The 17804-nt window shown below is 54.7% G+C and overlaps 2 protein-coding genes across 6 annotated transcripts in view; both read right to left on the bottom strand.

Moving 5' to 3' along the window:
• Positions 1-72: 72 nt before the first annotated feature.
• On the bottom strand, positions 73-9219 carry TMEM150A (transmembrane protein 150A). Its single transcript, XM_071439019.1, has 7 exons — positions 8945-9219; positions 7158-7205; positions 4936-5007; positions 4743-4810; positions 4495-4622; positions 3457-3634; positions 73-1672 (listed from the first exon to the last, which is right to left on the bottom strand). Exons 1-7 carry the CDS (start codon positions 9022-9024, stop codon positions 1428-1430), a joined length of 819 nt encoding a protein of 272 aa, XP_071295120.1. The 5' UTR covers positions 9025-9219; the 3' UTR covers positions 73-1427.
• Positions 9220-12648: 3429 nt separating this feature from the next.
• GBF1 (golgi brefeldin A resistant guanine nucleotide exchange factor 1) overlaps positions 12649-17804 on the bottom strand; it is a 98760-nt gene continuing 93604 nt past the window's right edge. For all 5 annotated transcript variants that reach the window (XM_071438993.1, XM_071438994.1, XM_071438995.1 and 2 more), the window contains 7 exons: positions 16974-17124; positions 16495-16625; positions 16052-16153; positions 15360-15473; positions 14946-15123; positions 14609-14746; positions 12649-14291 (listed from right to left, as the gene is read on the bottom strand). In XM_071438993.1, the coding sequence (XP_071295094.1) occupies positions 14005-14291; positions 14609-14746; positions 14946-15123; positions 15360-15473; positions 16052-16153; positions 16495-16625; positions 16974-17124 (1101 nt within the window). In that variant the 3' untranslated portion in view covers positions 12649-14004. The remainder of the gene's footprint in view (positions 14292-14608; positions 14747-14945; positions 15124-15359; positions 15474-16051; positions 16154-16494; positions 16626-16973; positions 17125-17804) is intronic.

The following is a 17804-nucleotide window of genomic DNA, read 5'->3' as shown; positions in this document are numbered from 1 at the left end:
AGGGACAGGACCCTTCACCCCATTCCCAAGGCCAGCTTGCTACTCCAGCGGGGAAGGACCGTCTGCCTCACCCATGGATGATTTTCACTTTTATTATTGTAAATTCACTGTTGTCTTTATATATACTTTTTAAAAAATATATTAGATACAAAAGTCAGAAAGGCTCCTCTTTGAACTACATATACTGGTGGATTTACAGGCCGGTTTGGAAAAAGTGGGCAAATAGGAAAGCCCAACTTGATCAATGCACGCAGCAGCAGCAGCAGTATATGCCCCTCTCCAGGGACAAGGGGACTATATATATATATATATATGTATGTGTGTATATATATATATATTTGTAGATCTATGCATACACACACATGCATGCACACACAGCACTCACACCCCTCAACACCTCAGCCCCCTGCCCAGGACATGCCAAGGATGCTGCAGCTGAGCGGGATGAGCTCCCGCCAGGCAGGCATTTGGGAGTCCCAGAAGAATGGGGCACACGCTTCCTCTGTTCCTACAGAAGTGCTTCACCTTTACATGGCTGCACTCCCTGGGACAGCTTGGGCTGGCAGCAGAACAGAGCAGAAGTCCCCTGGCCAGCAGGAACAGTGCCTGCAGGACATCCCCTGTATGATGGTAAATTTGAAGACTCATTTCCCAAACTAGCTGGAAGCAGGGAAATGCTGTGACCAGGGAGGTGAAACCTGCCTCAGCAATTCTCAAAGCTGAAAAATGCAGGAAAAGCCATTGACTGATGGCATAGAAGGCCCTGAGCAGTGAGAGCCCTGGCACGGGGCAGGGGGGTCAGCACAGTCCAGCTGGGGCTGCTGGTGCCATCCTGCAACAGAGTGAGACACCACCCCCACCTGGGAAGGCAGGAGGGAGAGACCCCCTGCTGCCATCCTCACTGGGGTTGCAAACAGACTGGCAGTGCAGTCACTTCCCAAGGGAAAAGGCACTCTGTGGTTTTGGCTCCTCTGACAGTCACAGTAGCCAGATGGAAGGCTTGCTTACCCCTATGAAGGTGGGAAGAACACAGATCTCGTCCCCTTCCAGCCCACCACGTCCCTTACAGGAGGAAGCTTCAGTATGATTGCCTCAGCAGCCTGACTCAGACCAGGCTACCCCAGAGGCTCAGGGGCAGATTCTGGCTCTGCTGATACCAGGATGCCATCCCCACACCCCAGCAGTGACCCCAAACCCTGTGGGCAGGGAGGGGACAGCAGCTGCCAGAGGAGCACTGGACACAGCTCCTGCTGTGAGGGTGGAGGGCACCGCAGGCCCACACGCACACACACACAAAAACACATAAACACACACACACACACACACACACAAACACGGAGCAGCGGGGTTTTCAGAAATATTCAAGGTGGGGAGTCACTGGCAGAGCCCAATTTGGGGTCTCCACTCTGGGCTGCCTCCTGTGGGGGTCAGGCCATAGCCAGGCCCTCCACATGGCTGTGGATGTGGGCCGTACTGGACAGGCTGCTCTCGCCTTTGTAACTTTTGGGGGCCCGGCTGGCTTTCAGCAGGACCAGGAAGGTGTCTGTGGAGATGGCCCCAAACTCAAAGGTGAATGTGCCATAGAAAACCAGGACATCAATGATGAATATCCACTCACACAAGGCAGCCACGTGCTGTAGCACAAAGCTCTCCTGGATGAAGAACACGCCACCTGAGGGTATCCCAGTCAAGGATAGTACAGTGAACCCCATCCACCCCATGGAGAGCCATGTCCCACTGTTAATGCACGCTCGGGTGGACATGAGTACCCATCCTCTGCAGGATGGCTACACCACCACCACTCCTAACACTGAGAAACCCCCATATGCTTCTCCCAGCACCAGAAGGGCCCTGGCACAGGTGAAGTGGTGGCACACATGCCCAAACCAGCCTTGATAAATCACTGATGCCAGGCTGGGATTATCTGAAGAGGCCAGGGCAGGATGAGCTCAGGCTGCAGGTCTCAGTGCAAGCCAGGTGCCCAGATGCTCAACTTCCCCACACTCCTTGTCTCTTCCTCAAGCCAGGCTGGTGTTCTCCATCCTCTCATAGGATGCAGTCAAAGATGATTAAAACTCAACCTTTGAAACATGGTTTGGACTGTTGCATCCCAGTCCTGCAGCACCTCCTGTCCTTCTGTGCTGCAGGCTGGCCCACCCCAGAGACGGGGCCTGCTCCCACTCCTCTAGATCCTACCACCAGCAGAATTTTCTTATCCTTCTCTCATCCCCACCAAAAATCTCCAGGGAAACCTACTGCAAGAGCTACTGCGGGTGAGGGGAGGAGGTACATTTCCCAGCCCTCCAGGCAAAGCCTCCAGCAGTACCATCTCTTCTGCAAGTGAGACCAAGATCTGGGAGAGCTGCAGAAGCAGGGACCTGACCTGTACAGTGCAGAGCCCTCTGCTCACTCCTCCCATCCCAGAAAAGATCCCAGCCCTCTCCCCACACTGTCCACACCACAGCTCGCTGCTTGCCCACTGCCAGTCCCAGAGCTTAGAGAGCAGAATGGCCACAGCAGATGGGCACCACTCCTGTCTTCCTTGTCCTTACATGCCCTTCCTGTCCCTCCCAGCTGGCATGGCCCTGCAGCAGTCCTGCCTCTCCCAGCTCCCAGCCTGCCTGCCTGTTGTGATGACAGAGCAGGACCCTCTGATATGTGACAGGCCTGCCAGCACTGCCAGGCTCCTCTTGTGCGGCTCATCTCAGCCAGACCCCAGCCAGCCTCTTTGGGATCCATAGACACTGCATGCTTTTTCCCCTTCCTGCCCAATAACCACTACCTTGTTTCCCAATTTATCCCCAACCTCAGTCCCAAATAAGCTCCTCACTCCCCGGCCACACACTTGGGACCATTCTTTGAGCTCCAGCCCACCTGATGCCATGACCTCCCTCCCTGGTAGTGTTTGCAGACCCCGTTACTTGCTCACCAAACCCTTCCTTGTCCCATGGGCAGGTTGGCTGGCAAGTGCCCAGAAGTTCTGGCTGGCAGAGGTACTGCCATGCGCCCACCTGGCACCTTCACACAGTGCTTTTGTACGCAGCTTTGGTCAGAGAGGTAACCCAGATGGACTTTGCATTGCCAAGGGCTCAAAATACCTTTGTCCCATTAAAAAAGCCCAACAATTAACCGGACCTGAGTGGTGTGTGACTGGAGCCTGCAGCGGTGGCTGGGCTGCAGCAGCCAGGGCACGGCTGGTTTGGGGCATGCCAGCACCCCAAGAGACACCCACCAGCATCCCTTCCCCACCTCAGCCCCTGCCCAGCCCTGGTACTGCTGCTCCTCTAGCCTGCACCTGCAGGGAGCTGCACACCCTCAGTGCCCTGCCCAGCTCCTCTCCTGGCACTGTGCCTCATTGCCAGACCAAAGGATAGAGAATTTGGGGCATATACCCCACTGTGAGGACCACCTTTCACCAGCCAATTCCCAATGTTCTTCCCACACCCTTCAGGATACTGAAGACGAGGGTGAAGAAGGCCACGGTGGTGAGGATGCTACGCAAGTGGCCGGTCCAGTACTGGCCTCGGGTTTTAGCCATGCGGTAGGTGAGGATGGACTGCAGGAGCAGGAACAGCATGCTGGTGGGAAAGGCCACCCCCGCCCCAATGTAGTGTAGCACCTTGGCGTGATCCACCTGTGGGGAAGAAAACTCAGTGCCAACTCCCTGGGACATCACAGCGTGACTCTGCTCCAGGAGTTGTATTCCTGCCCAGGAAGGGGTGCAGACAGTGCTGGGAGCAGGTCCAGGCAGCTCACCCTGTGCCTGACTCCTGGCTGAAGAGCAGACTTGGATCCACCATCTACTGCTGGGATCTCAAAGAGCTCTGTTTCTTTTATCCATGGGCCAGCAGCCCTGCTGTGCCCAGGGGCAGGGGCTGCCCTCTGCCCTGAGCAACATCAGGGACTGCCTGCACCCCTCCCGAGGGTCACAGCCCAGCGCCGCTCACCACGGCTGGGCCACAAGGGGGATCGGGGCCTGCAGAGCTCCTCCCGGGGCTGGTGTGGGCAGCAGCCTCCTGCCAAGGGGAGGGACTGGCTGCCGGGAGGCCGGGGCCTGGCAGAGCAGGCAGGGGCTGAGCACCGCCGTGCGCTGCCAAGCTGGGCCCGCTCCGCTCCCCGTGAGCACAGGCTCTGCTCCGACAGCTTCCTGGCATCACCCCCTGGGCAGGATCAGGAGCAGCCTGAACAGCATGTCCCTGCCCCTGCACACATCCATGGAGAGGACAGACAGTGCAGAAGGGGTAAGGGCTCAGGTAAGGGTTTAATGAAACCCAGCAGCTTAATCTGCACTTGAACTCTGAATACACAAAGAGGACACCCAGTACCCTGGGAAGCATGGCACTGACTCAGGGGAAGGGAAGGATTGCATGCATGGGACACTGAAGCAAACCAACGACCCCAGACCCTACCCTGCTGAGTACAGCCATTGCCCCACCCCAGCCAAGGCCCTCTCCTGCCCCACTAGCCCAGGGGCTCCGAGAGGAGATTCCTTACCTGAAAGTTGCCCACCATGGTGAGGCCAGCAGCGCAGACCCAGCCAGTGGCCAGCCCCAGGGTGTTGAGGAGGGACGGCCCCAGGCGCTCCAGGAGGTGGGCATAGCGCAGCAGGCCCACCAGGATGACTGCAGGAGGAAAGCCCTGTCACACACCACTGTCTGCAGCCCCCTCATCCACTGCTGCCCCATGCCGGGGGGTGCAGGGCAGCCTCTCCCAGCCCTGCTTCCCCAGCAGCAGGCACTTACCCATGAAGGAGCCCAGGCTGCAGATGAGGCTGAAGAAGCAGCTCTCGGGAGGCAGGGTGCCACACTTGCTGTGGGGATAAACAAGACGCACAGAGCACTCAGACAGGGGGCACTGGGGTGTGTGCTTGGCTCACTTCTGGGTTGCCCTGGAGGGGTCTCAGAGCAGCTCTGCCCCCACGCTGAGGCTGCTCACCTGACGAGGGGGATGTGATCCAGCGTGCAGCAGGAGCTAGGGCCGTCCATGTCACAGGACTGGTTGTAACTCCTGCCAGCAGCAAAGGAACAGGGTTAGGAGAGCCCAGACGCTGCCCAGGACGCTCCTGTCTCCTGCCCTGCAAGGGCAGCCGAGTTGCTCCGCAGTGAGTTCAGCCTAAACCCAGGGATGTGCCAACAACCTCCAGGGAGTGACCCACTGCCCAACAGGCAGAATCGTGCCTGTGTTTCCACAGCCTGTTCCCTACCTGCTGGCTCTGCTGCTCACCCAGAGCCCCCTTCTGTGAGGGAGAGGCCATGGCAGGGCAGAGGTTGTGCGGGCCGGGGTGTGGGCTCAGGGGGTTCTGGCAGCCCCACACCCAGACAGGAGCAGGAGCACCCACCTGCCAGCCCCCTCACATATTCCCGGCATGGAAGCACCAGTGAAGCCGGGCACGCAGCCATTGACAGCTCCAGGTTTGCGGGGGATGGGTTGGAATGCTGAGCTGTGTGGGGAATGGCCCCCACAGCCACAGGCACCCCCGGGGCAGTGCCACCGCACCTGGGAGGGTGGCAGGGAGGGAGCTGGGAGGCACTGCCTGAGGGACAGCATGACCAGAGCCAGCCCCAGGCTGCCCTGAAGCCAGGCACACCAGCGGTGCACCTGGGCTGGGCAGGGCTCTGCTGCCTGCACCCACCACAGTGTGCTGGGAGCACCTCCTGCAACCACAGAGCCCGTGAGTCCAGCACTCCGAGCTCTTATCAGCCCTTCGTGTACCACAGCTGCTGCCTGCAACCCTAACCAAATTCCCACCATGGGGTTCATATGCCCTCAGCCTCACAGCTCTCCCAGGAGCTGGCACACACTGGAGTGGGGTTTTGTGTGTCTCTTTGCTGCAGCATCACCCAGGCATTCAGCACCTCCACCTGGCATGGCCTAGTGGGAACCCTGCTCACACCACAGGCAGTGAGTGCAAAGTTCTCAGCCCCAAAGGGCCTGTTCAGGCACCCCGAGTCCCACGTGGCAGGGGGACTGAGGGGGGACAGCACTGTGGGGGGAGCTGTGGGGGGACAGTGCTGCCCTGTCCCTCGCCCACGCTGGCCATCTACCACCTCCAGCAATGCAGCAAGCACATGGTTAAAAAAGCCTTTTTGGAAAGGGCTGGGCTGAGCTCTGATGTTTTTTCAGTCTCCTCAGTTTACTGGTGGCTTTGTTTTCCAACCACTAAACCCAGGCGAGGCGTGGAGCCCCACGGCCTCCTCAAAGGCTGCTCTTGGGGCTGTGTTTGGTTTGGGAGGTTTTTTTTATTATTATTTTGTTTAAAGCAAGCAGCCCCAGGCCGGGAAGCATTATTCGTCATTAAGGGCTGGCTGTGCTGCAGAGACAACCCGACACACACATTCTTCCCAGGGCAGAATCAGCCATCAGGCAGGAAATGGCAGCAGGTTTTTTTTTTTTCACTTCTTCAAACACTCCAGCAACAATTAAACTAACATGGATCTTTCTGGGCAGATTTTTAAGGTGACGCTACAAGCCAAAAACCCTGCAGAAGGAGTTGCCAAGAGACCAAACAGTGTTTCTTTTCCCAGCCCTTGTCTCTTCCACGCCTCATCCCCCATCTGGGGGTGTTGCAGGCAGTTCTGTCCATGGGGTGTCTGGGTGCTGCAGGACCATCCCATCCCCCTGGCACTGCCAGATTTAGCCTCAAGCAAGCAAGTCACAACCTTTTCCATGGAGACACACAGCCCTCTGTAATTCCCTGACCACTTATTTTCATACTTTCTCCATGCTGTGTTTTTTGAAAGGCCTCCTTCTCCCCTGCCTGGTTTGCAGCGAGGCTGGACTGTTCAGCAGAGTAGCTGTTAACCACACAGAGCCTGAGCAGGGGAGGGAGGGCAGCCCAGCCCTGACTGCAGCTCTACCCCAAGCTGTTCTGCTCCCAAAAGCCACTGGGCTGGGCAGGAGGCATGTGCCCTGTGGCATTTGCACCCCATCACCACCATGTCTGCTGGGGAAGAAGGCAGCTCTGTGCCCCTTTAATGCTCCCACCATCCCCAACCCCCCTTCAGCACAGTCATGGTGCAGGGAGTGCCTCAGATACCCAGTGGTCTAGCACAGCTTGGCATACTTTAAGTGGGACAGGTATGGAGGGACTTGGTATTATGAGGTCTTTAATCAAGCCAGGATGTGCCAAAAAGCCCCTGCTTCCCTGCAGGCCTTACCAGTTGTGGACAGGGCAGATGTGGTTGTTGGACAGTGCCATGGCATATCTGGAGGAGAGACAACAACAGGGTTACCACAGCCACCCACCTCCCTGCACCCCCTTTCCCTGCCAGCACCCAGAGCAGCCCCAGGGACAAGCTGCCAGAGCAGAGGACACAGGCCCTCAGTGCCTGCCAGGGCCAGCACTCATCCTGCGGCACCTCCCAGCTTTACAAAGCAGGAAAAAGAAAAACAAGTGCATAAGCACATGCTCCACAGAACTCCCACTGCTGGGACCAGGTTCCCCTGCCTTGTACCCCCATCCCTGCTGAGAGCCACCTCCTGCTCCAGTTCAGTGCAGCTGCTTCTGTGGGGCCTCTTCTCCATTGTTCTGCTGTGCTCCACGGGCTCAGGGGGACTGCTCTGTCACACAGCCTCCCTGGCATGCCCCTGCCATCGGGGCTCTCCACCGGCCTACAGCTGTGCCAGGTGATACCCAATGGTGCTGGCTCTGCCATGCTTCCCCCAGCCCCTGGCTGGCCAGCAATGAGCTAAAGGAAGTCTGGAAAAGTAGCCAGTGCACTGGGAGGGCATCGTAGGGAGAGCAGCTCCATCAAGCATGACACTGTGAAGTCACCCTTGTGCCTTAGTCAGTGTAACAGGGGGTTCATGACATGCATCCTGCTCCACTCCAAGGGCTCTCAGCCCCATGGCCCCCACCCCAGCCATCCAGGAGTCCTCCTGCCCAGCAGCCGCAGCAGTGGGCAGCACCCTGTTGTTCAAATCACTGGCGGTTGTGAACAGCTCAGGTTAAAAATAGGACCCAACACCAGTATGAAAACTCCTCTCCTGCCCGAGCTGGCCGTGTAACAGCTGGGCTGCAAAAGGATGACCCCAGAACAGAGGCAAAGAGCAGGACAGGTGGGGGAAACCAAGGAACAGCATTCCCAGCCACCAAGGAGCAGACCTCTCACCGAGCCATCTCCCAGCACAGGTCTCCAAAAGAGCCACTCCCAGGGTAGCTCAGGCTGTGAGGATCATGAGCAGCAACTCCCACCTGTGCTGCTTTGGTCTGGAGGGCCATCTGCCCCCCAGGGTCACTCACGGGAGACAGCCCATGCTTTGCAAGGTGTCCAAGGGAAAAACTTGCAGCATAAGTTCCTAGCACCAGGAACAATCGGCTTTGTTGTGAAGACCTGCATGCATGTGGGGTGCATTTGCTCCATCCCATACCCCAGGAAGTCCCACTACCTGTATTGAACCTCTTGATGCCTTTGAGAAAAGTCCTTCATCCACTGCTTACCTGTGTTAAGGCCTGAGAAATGGACTGCTGGAGTGGACTAGTACTGTTCACCCAAGTGACACAGCCTCTACTCCTAGCACAAGGCCTGTCCATCCATCCATCCATCCATCCATCCAGCACATGGGATGGGTGCCCACACACGGACCGCAGCCCTGGCGCTGCAGTACCTGGGCTGGTGGCGTGGCTCCCAGTGCCGTCCCCGGGCCACTTGAGCGCTCAGGCCGGGACGGGGGCGCGCGATTCCGCAGGGCGTCAGGGATTTAAGGACAGGGAGGCACATGCCAGCGCTTCTGCAGGGACGCGGGGACCACGCAGGGCGGCTGTGGGAGCCCCTGAGTGTTCAGAAGTCTCCCCGCAATCTCCAGCCCGCTGCATCCCACCTCGCAGCATCCCACCCTAAAGCATCCTCCAGCCCCCGGCCCTCAGCCATCCCGCAGCATCCGGCCCGGGCCCCGGCCCCAACGCCCGTGTGTGGGGGGCTGGCGGCGACCCCGCGGCACTCACACGATCCACATGCCGGTGATGGTGAAGGCAGGCAGCGTGACGGGCAGGATCCCCCAGGCCGGCATCCTGGGGCCTGGCATGCCCCGCCGGGCTATGGGCGAGCGGGGCCGCCGGGCCGCCGCCGGGCCGCGCTCCCCATGGGCGACGGGGCCGGGGCCGGGGCCGGGGCCGGGGCCGGGCTGGCGGGCGGAGCGGGTCCGGCCGTGCGGAGCGGCGCCGGGACAGCCCAGGCCGGCCCCGCCCCGGGGCAGCGCGGGTCCCGCTCGGCGGCAGGGCCGAGCCCGCCCCGTCCGGCGGCAGCGGGGAGCGGGACGGGCCGGCGCGGCCCCGGCGCCACGTGGCGCCCGCGCTGCCGGCCCGGGGAGCAGGTCGGTGCTGGGGACGGCAGCCGGGAGCAGCACGGCACGGAGCCGGGCTCCGCGGGGCGGGCGGTCCCACAGCGCGCTCGGCTGAGCCGCAGCGAGGGACAGGCTCCCCTAGAGCGCAGGGGAGGGCAGGCACAGCTCAGCGGCGAACGCTCCTCCCGGGAGCTGGGGACCCGAACAGCTTTGGCCAAGGCTGACTCGGGCATCGACAGCCGGCTGCAGGGCTGGGGGCCTATCCCCCCTCAGCTCCAGGTGATGCTGTCCCTCCCCGAACGCTTTAGTTCACTCTTCTTCCACGGGGCTCAGCATTCCGTCCTGACGACAAGGCTCTGTTTGTACGCCAGGAGTGACTGTCCTTGTGCCCTCACTAAATGGCTGCAGCCGCACTGCCAGCCAGTGCCTGCACACACTCCCGACCCGCTTACCCTGACCTCTCCAGACACTTTCTACAACTAGGGATTAAGTTTAGCAGCCAACCCTGCTGCCCAGAGAAATTTCCATTTTTCTCACACAGAAAACGTGAGGAAAGGAAGCACAACTTCCCCTGGCAGAGGAGCAGGGCTGTGGTAAGGCCACGGGCGTTCCATTTCCCTACTGGGAACTCAGCAAGAACTTGCCCTCTTGGCCCCTGGCTGCTTGTGGGGTTGTGCTTTCAAGTCCCAACACATCCTCCATCTCCAAGCGGTGTGTGCACAGCCCTTGAGAACGGAGCATTTGGTGCTCATACTTCTGCAGAGAGGAGCTGACCGAGGACAGCTCTGACCCTGGCCCGTGTGGGAGAGGAGCGCTGGCTGCCGACCACCTCTCCCGGGCCAGGGTGCTGGTTACACAACCGCGGGAGCAGTACTGCACACTGGGACTTGTAGTCTTGGGGGATCTCATCGTCCCCTGCCTTGACTCGCGCCCCAAGCAGCCTCCTCACGGGCCCAGGGTCTCTCCTCGCTGTTCAGCCCATCAGTTCGGGACAAGAGCTGCACTCCAGAGCTTTGCTCCCGAGCCGGCTGTGCTCCCAAAGCTGCCCCGTGCATTCCTGTCCGCCCGCCGGGAGCAGGCCTGGCCCTCCCTCTCCCGGCAGCCTCCACACCTCACGGACAGTGGGAACTGTGCCCGCTGTGCGGGGCTGCCGCCTCCGGCAGCCTTGGCAGCGCTCGGATCGCTCCGGGGCCACAGGCGAGAAGTATAAGCCCCGCCGGGCTGCCTTCTGCACAGCTGGGCCGAAAATCCCAGGCACAGCGGCTTCAGAACACATCACCCTCTGTAACAGGCATAAATTTTTCCAGAGGAGTTCAACAGCTGGCATTTATAGGGCTGAGAGTAACTTCTAAAAAAGCCAGTTCACTGTTGATACGTCCTGGAAATCTTTCTTACAGACTTTTTGAGTATGCTCAGACCCAGTTTTTAAATTGAAATTAAAAGCAGCAGTGCTTCTGTTTCACAAGTTTCAGTGCCAAATGTATGTTTTATAGTCAGGGCTTATCATTCCATAGGACTTCTCACACAAGTAAACGTCATACCAATGAGGAAAACACCAGCTCCACAGTAAAGTGTTCTACAAACACGTGCTAAATCCCAGTACATATTTCTATTCTGTTTTAGCAGTAGAAGTCATTGATGTAAATGGGAACAGAAGAGGCAGGTAAAACCAACACACAGTGATGTCTGTTCAGCCTCCTCTGGAAAATACTTAGTCAGACCCTGAGTAAAAATGAGAAAGAAGTCCAAGACTAGAAAAAGTATAAGCTAGGACAAATCCAAAGGGTACTGTTGTAAACACCACTCCTCACCAGCAGCCATTAGTAGTATGACTGACTTTTATGCAATTTAACTTACAAATAGAGTTCAAGAGATGTACTGATTAACATATCAGGCAGCACATGCTCCCTGACAGTTGATTCTGATTTCCTTTCAGTTCAGTACTTTCCCTGATTTTTTTTTTCTCTGTAACATTAAACTTCACTCTTGCAAAATCCAAACAACATCCAAAAAGTTCTTTTTCTGGTTTTCCAGTCCATTCTTATTTACAGCCTAGTGAAAACTGTTTAAAGTGCAATTCTGTCTTTCCAGTCAACATTCCTTCCATTCTAGTCCCACTTCCTGCAGTTCTCTCAGGTGGCATTTGCTTTGCACCATAATTGTCTGAGTTGAGACGTAATGCTCTCAGTAGAAGCTGGGTTTGCAAACTCAGCATGTGGTAAAACACAGCATGTGCCCAAAACAACTATTGGAAGGCAACTGGCAAAATGGAGCTTTGCTATCAGCTGACACCACCCCAAAAAGTCAGAGGACCACCTGGGCCTGGGGATCAAAGGCGGCAGTCCTGACATCAAGGCACTTGACAAAGAGTTAATAATCTAAAGCTTTCAACAAGCAGAAAAACAGAGCTGCAAATAGAAATGAAGGCTCAGAAAGACACAGCAGAGAGGGGGGCTGGATACAGAAGTGCTCCATGAGCAGCACAAGGACTCAAATGCATTAATGAAAACATCTGAGGGCTGGAAAGACAATCTAGAGGCAGTGGAAGGTGAGGAAGAGAGCTGCAGCAGCAAAAATATTCCAGGAATGGTACAAATGGGGTTAGGGAACCAGGATTTATTACCAGGACTTTTCTAGTATGCACATTACTCTTCCATTATGCAATATTCAGACCTTTTTTCATGCAATTTAAACAAACTCCTAAGTTTTTACCCACTTACCAAGTCTGTAAGAGTCTCTTGGAATAGAGAAGGCACTGGTGCTTCACACAGCTCTGAGGACACTGTGGCACTGCGTGGATCTTGCCATGAAACAAAGTAGAAAATACCAGGAAGGAAGTGTAGTTGTTCAAATCCATGGCAAGCACTCGCACTGGAAGAGGCCAGCATCTCTCACACCCTCTCCAACTCTTGAGTCTTGTCCATGGAAACAAGGATTTCTTCTTCATCAGAGAATCACCAGTGTCAGCTGAGCTGTCACCAAGGTCTATGTTCTGGCACCATGACCAGATGAGTAGAGCACCTGCTCCTCAGTCCTCATCTCTGCTCCCAGTCCTGGTGGTGCATGAGCATACACCAATGTAACACCAGAAATGTTACAGCCCATGTGAAACTATTGCCATCTGAAAAAGCCAATCTCACTATTACAGCTCTGCTTTGTCCATGATGGGAACCATTCCTGATTAGACCCTTGATGGTTAACCTCCATTGCAGCCCCCCACCCCAAGCTGACAAGTCCCCCTGTGCTCCGTGCAGACAGAGCACTGGTGTATGAAGCCAGGGCCCAACACCTTCACAAGCAAACTCCCCTTTTCCCAAGGCTCCGAGCCAAAGTTGGATGACAGAAAAGGAGTGCAACACCAGAACAGTCATTTACAGGATGTATTTATTACACTGTAAAAAGTCCATTGGATTTTAGCCATTTACTCGGTATGTACACTGGTTGTATTCCCACACCAACTGCAGGTTCCTCTCCTTACAGGATACACTGAGTTGGAGTCCCATCCATGCCCCTCCCAGTCACCAGGGGGATTTCCAAGATTGAAATTACTGAGAATTTAGCCAACTAGTTGAGGGAGGAGGAGGAGGATGAGCAATGCAGCACTTGCCAGGCAGCCAGCTCTGCTCTGGACATGAGCGGGGAAAGAGCGGGATAAGTCCTTGCGGCAAGATGGAAGCACAAGAATCACTGCCAGGGCCTCAGCTGCAGGGGCCTTCTGGGGGTAGAAGGACATGGGATCCCAACGAGAAGATGCAGAAGGGTGTGTTCTCTTCAGAGCTTTCAAGAGAAACCACTGCAGACCTGCTGAGCATCTGTCAGCAGGTGCCACAGATCTCCACATCTGTAGGTGAAGGGATGTTCTTCTTTCTCCTAAGGAAGGGGCTGGTCACCCAGAGACCAATGTGTAGCGAGTGGCACAAAACACATGATTGCCCCACAAGTGCTGTGTGAGACACAGCCATTGTGCTCTGCTCTCAGCATTTCCTTCTCATCTACACAGCTAGGCAGAGCCTTCTGGATTTGTCTTCAACCAGAAAGCCTGATTACATTTACAGGAGCAGGAATGAAAGCCCCTATCAGACTCGCCTGCTACTTAATCTCTATTTGGCTTGGGGATTGCTGTCATCCGTGTTGCAGGAAGGAAAGCATGTACCAGCAGGCAAGAAGTCCTACGCAGCAATCTGAGAGCTGCACTGTAAGCAATCCACATTTCTAATAAAATACTCTACCTGCTGAACCCAGGCGTGCTTAGATCCCAAACAAAGCAGTACAACCAGAAGAGTCAGCAGGAAAGCTAGGGAATGGCTGGGGAATTGCCCAGGGACTGGACTGAATAATCTTGAGAGGCAGTCCTGTACTGCAGGCCCTCTCTGGTGTGACATCAACAAGTTTTCCCTCTTTACCAGATGAACTGGTGGCAGCTTGGTTTCCCAGGCTGCTGGGCACAGGCATTGCCTGGCCCCTGAGATTGCACAGGCAGGAAGGAGACTGGTCAGTGGAATTGGGCACTTCTCCACGGAGACAGGGATTTTTGGGCAGATTTTTAGGTGATGCCACAAGAAGGGAGCAGGATGGGACATGCTCCAGAGGACTGTGGAAACAGCCCTTCTGCTCAGGTTAGCATCATCTTTTAAAACAGACATGCCCACTACCAGAGAACATTTGGCCAGCATCCTCCACCCACAGAGCCTCCTCAGCAGACAGTTCTCCAACATCCTCCAACTAATTGACTTCAGAGCTTGTCATAGGGTCAGTGGGCCGTGGAGTAGCTAAGAGGGGAACAGGAGAGGTGGCTTCAATTAGGGCTGGGTTGAGAATGATTGGAAGAGTCATAGGTGGCACCCCAACCTGCAGAGGAGAGGCAAGAGGCTGCAGGATGAGCGGTGGCTGTGCTGTTGTAGGAGGTATGTCTGTAACGGGGCTTGACTTCGTTGAAGCTGATGCTGGGAAGGAAGGAGAGGCAGAGGTGCTGATGGTGGGTGAGGCAGGTGCAGTGGCTCTCTCAGACTCTGGAAGAAGGAACAGACAAAATAGATCCTTACACAGCTCGTGACAAAGTCACCTATTAGCTCAAAACTAAGCAGGGCTAAAAATCAACTCAGGGGCCTTTTCAGACTTGCCCCTTCATAAAAGGCCCTGAAGAGCAGGGGTCAATCATAGGCATTCTGCCCACCCCAACAGCCTCAGCAACAACTTATCCAGACGGAAGCACAACATTTCACAACACTACAGGCCTGGTCACCAGAGATCATGCTAAAGCAAGGAAAAGCAGATCTATGTCACCATGCTGGGAAAGTGATTCCAGAAAAAATAAAACAGGACTCACCACTGACACCCAGTTCACATGGCTTGTCCAAAGGAGCCACATGGGTGGATGGTCTCACATCCCCTACAGGAGAAGGGGGCACTGCAGACACTATTGTTTTCTGATGCTGCTGCTCCACTGGTATGTTGGGGACAGGATCTAGGAAGACAAAACATGCAGTGAGACCACACACCAGTTTACTCACTCCTTTCACCATCCTTCAATTTGCCCTTGTGCCAAGTTCCCACAGCCTCCTACAACTCATTTCATCAGCATCCAGGCACTCTGGCAGCTGGGTACTGGACAAGGTGCAAGTAGTGCTCCAAAACCTGTGTTAAGGTTTCCCAGCCTCTGGTACCTTGGATGACTGTCTGTTTGAAGAGCTCATCCCGCAGCCGAGGTAAGAAACAGTCAATGCGCTCCCAGGTGATCTCCCAGAGATCTGAGTATCCTGTCCGTGAGTCGGCACTGTGGAATATTCCAGCCGTATCCATTACGAGCAGCATATTCTTCAGAGACTCTGGAATGGCCTCCAGCTATAATCAGAGACAGGACAAAGAATGGACAGGTAGCAATGAACCAAAGCTCAAAACAGCCAATGGGCTGCCTTGGAAACTGTGGCCAGGGCAAGAAACCATGGAACAAAATGGTTTGGAAAGGAATAAAAAGTTTAAAAAAACCCCAAAACCCACACCAAATTGAAACACTTTCCAAGTTTAGAAGGTTAAAATGTGATAAATGGTTGTCCAAAGGACTGCATCCAGAACCTTACCAGTAAGTCACTGGAGCCAGCATGCATGTATTTGTCCATAAAATCCAGGATTGTGAGCCACAGGGCAGCAAAGGTAGTCAGTGAGAGCAGTGGGGAGAGATGCTGTAGGAATACCTGGGAAAAAACACAACTACTGTCAACAAGCAGTATAGGGGCTGCCGCTCACTAACAAGCCAGTCTCACAAATCTGGATTCCCCCTCCTTGTGGCAGGCTGGGAACATGCACAGGACTGCCCTGAGGATGCCACAGGCCTCCACTCTTCTGAGCTGTGTATGTGAAGGAGTGGATCTTGTCTCCTTTGTGGAAGGCCACTGCAGTCTGCATCACCCTGTCTTCTAGCCCTTCCAGACCTCTGCCTCAGGTCACAACTATCAGCTTGTGATGTGCATCATTTCACCTCAAGAACAGACTGTCTTCAACTAATGTTGAGTGAAATCCTTCTCTCTATCATAAAGTCACAAACCTCTTCCTGACAACTTTTCCAAGGACTAGAATCATGGAGACAGTTCTGGAAAGAAGGCATGTCCCAGCAGCTGAAGCTGGTGGAGAAGCCCAGCACTGAATAGTAAAACTAGCAACCCTGACACCTGCCTGGATCAGAGATGCTGAGAAGTGAGCACAGCAAACAGTTTTATTTTCTTGAGGAACACGGTTTCCCCTAAGCTTCCCTAGGCAGCAGAGGTGTGCTCACCTTAGAGAGTAGTGTTGAGGCTCTCATCCTAGTTTCTTCCATCCCACCAACATCAGCTGGGCTGATGTTCTCAAGTAGCTTGGTTAGCAGAGGAAACAGCACCTGTTGGATCCAACACATGTATATTTCAGAACTGAAAAATGACCGATGAAATTTTAACAGACAGCTTTACAGAAAGGCACTGGCTCTAGACTGGTGGCTTCTAGGCAGAGGACATGACGGTGGCAACGGGATGTGCATGAGCGGATTCACTTCAATACTCCAAAAGGCCCTGTCAGAAGCCTAAGCAGAGAGAAACTTTTCACAGGACCAGAACAGGAAACATCTTGTCTGTTGCAGTGAACAAGCTTCTCAAGAAGACAGTGCTGAAGTAGGACAACTCTCCTGCACAGAGCTTTACTCCTCATGCCCTGCTCACATGCCCATGCCAGGCAGGTGGTTACCTTGTTGAAGCAGGACTCCCATTCCAGAGCATCCAGGGCCTGCAGGTCATGTACCAGGAGGGCCCGCTGCAAGTAAGTGAGTGCTTGCATTCGGATCTGGCGTCGGGCATCACAGCACAGCCAGGCAATACCTGCAAGAGAGGGATTCAGGGCAAAGCCCACAGGGAGAGTGTCACATCCCTACTTCCCCAGTCTAGAGTAAAAAGTCTAGTGAAGATCAAAAACTCTCTGTGGAATAAAAAGGATCATACTTGTTCCAGGCCACAGACTGACAATCTACTACCAGATGCAGAAACATGCTGGCAGCTAACTCATCCTAAAGATGTTTTTCCAAATCTGATCCAAGTTCTTTTTCAATTAAAACAGACCCTAAAAACAACCTATGCCTGCTTTCTGCAGTTAGTTCTTGGCTCCTCAACTTTCCTTCCATTACTTTGGAAGAGTGTCTGCTCACTCTCATCACCAGGGGATGGCTTTACCCTGTAGCAAAGGACACCAGCAGTTGGACCAAAGTGTTCGGGAATCCGCTGTGATTTTCCTGGCTGCTGTCTCCAGGTGTCGCTGCTCCTCTGCCCAGGAGCTATAGATGCCAGCAGCTCGTGTGTGCAACGTGTGCATGAGGTCCAGGAGCTGCAAGTACACGGCACAGTAAGAAACACACAGGACTTTAAATTTTGAAGCAACTCTGATCTCTGCTGTTCTCCAAACAAGGCTAAAAGGCTCAACCTACTAGAGCATGCTTTATGTATATACACAACCACACACAGTTATAGAGATGGTGTCAGGCCCTGCTGTCTGTGTCCTCCCTAAATGGTCAAGTGCCAGGTATCTTCAACAAGATTTATGTCAGTTCAGCAGCCACATCAATCCCATCTTTGAGGAACACCATTCAGTCCTGTCTAAAGGAAGAATGGGCTCTTTCCTGGCACAGAGCATTGACTCTCCCAGGTAGAGGGATAAACCCATTGATTCACCTGTGCAGTCCACAAGAACTCTGCAACTTTTTTCCTTAAAAAAAGGTATGTGAAGCACATGCAAAGTTCCCTTGCCTGTATGGGCATATGACAGCACTTTAGTCAGTTTACTACTGAACTGAGACCCAACATCCTGGCAGTCAGCAGGCCTATGCCTTCACACCTTTGAAGTACCAGCTGGGGAGAAATGACTCCCTTAGCCCAGTCCTCTGTGCTTGAAATTCCAGAGCCTCAGCCCCTTTCCTCAAGCTCAGATGCCCTGTCAGACTCCTTGCTAATCCTACAGGAACCTCATGTCTCCAAATGACCTTAATCCATCTTACCTACTACAGTGAC

The sequence above is a fragment of the Agelaius tricolor genome, unplaced genomic scaffold (genome assembly GCF_023055355.1).
Source record: "Agelaius tricolor isolate 1412-34295 unplaced genomic scaffold, bAgeTri1.0.p SCAF_13, whole genome shotgun sequence".
Classification (NCBI taxonomy): Eukaryota; Metazoa; Chordata; class Aves; order Passeriformes; family Icteridae; genus Agelaius; species Agelaius tricolor.
Note: the sequence above shows the minus strand (reverse complement) of the source record. Positions and strands in the feature narration are given on the sequence as shown.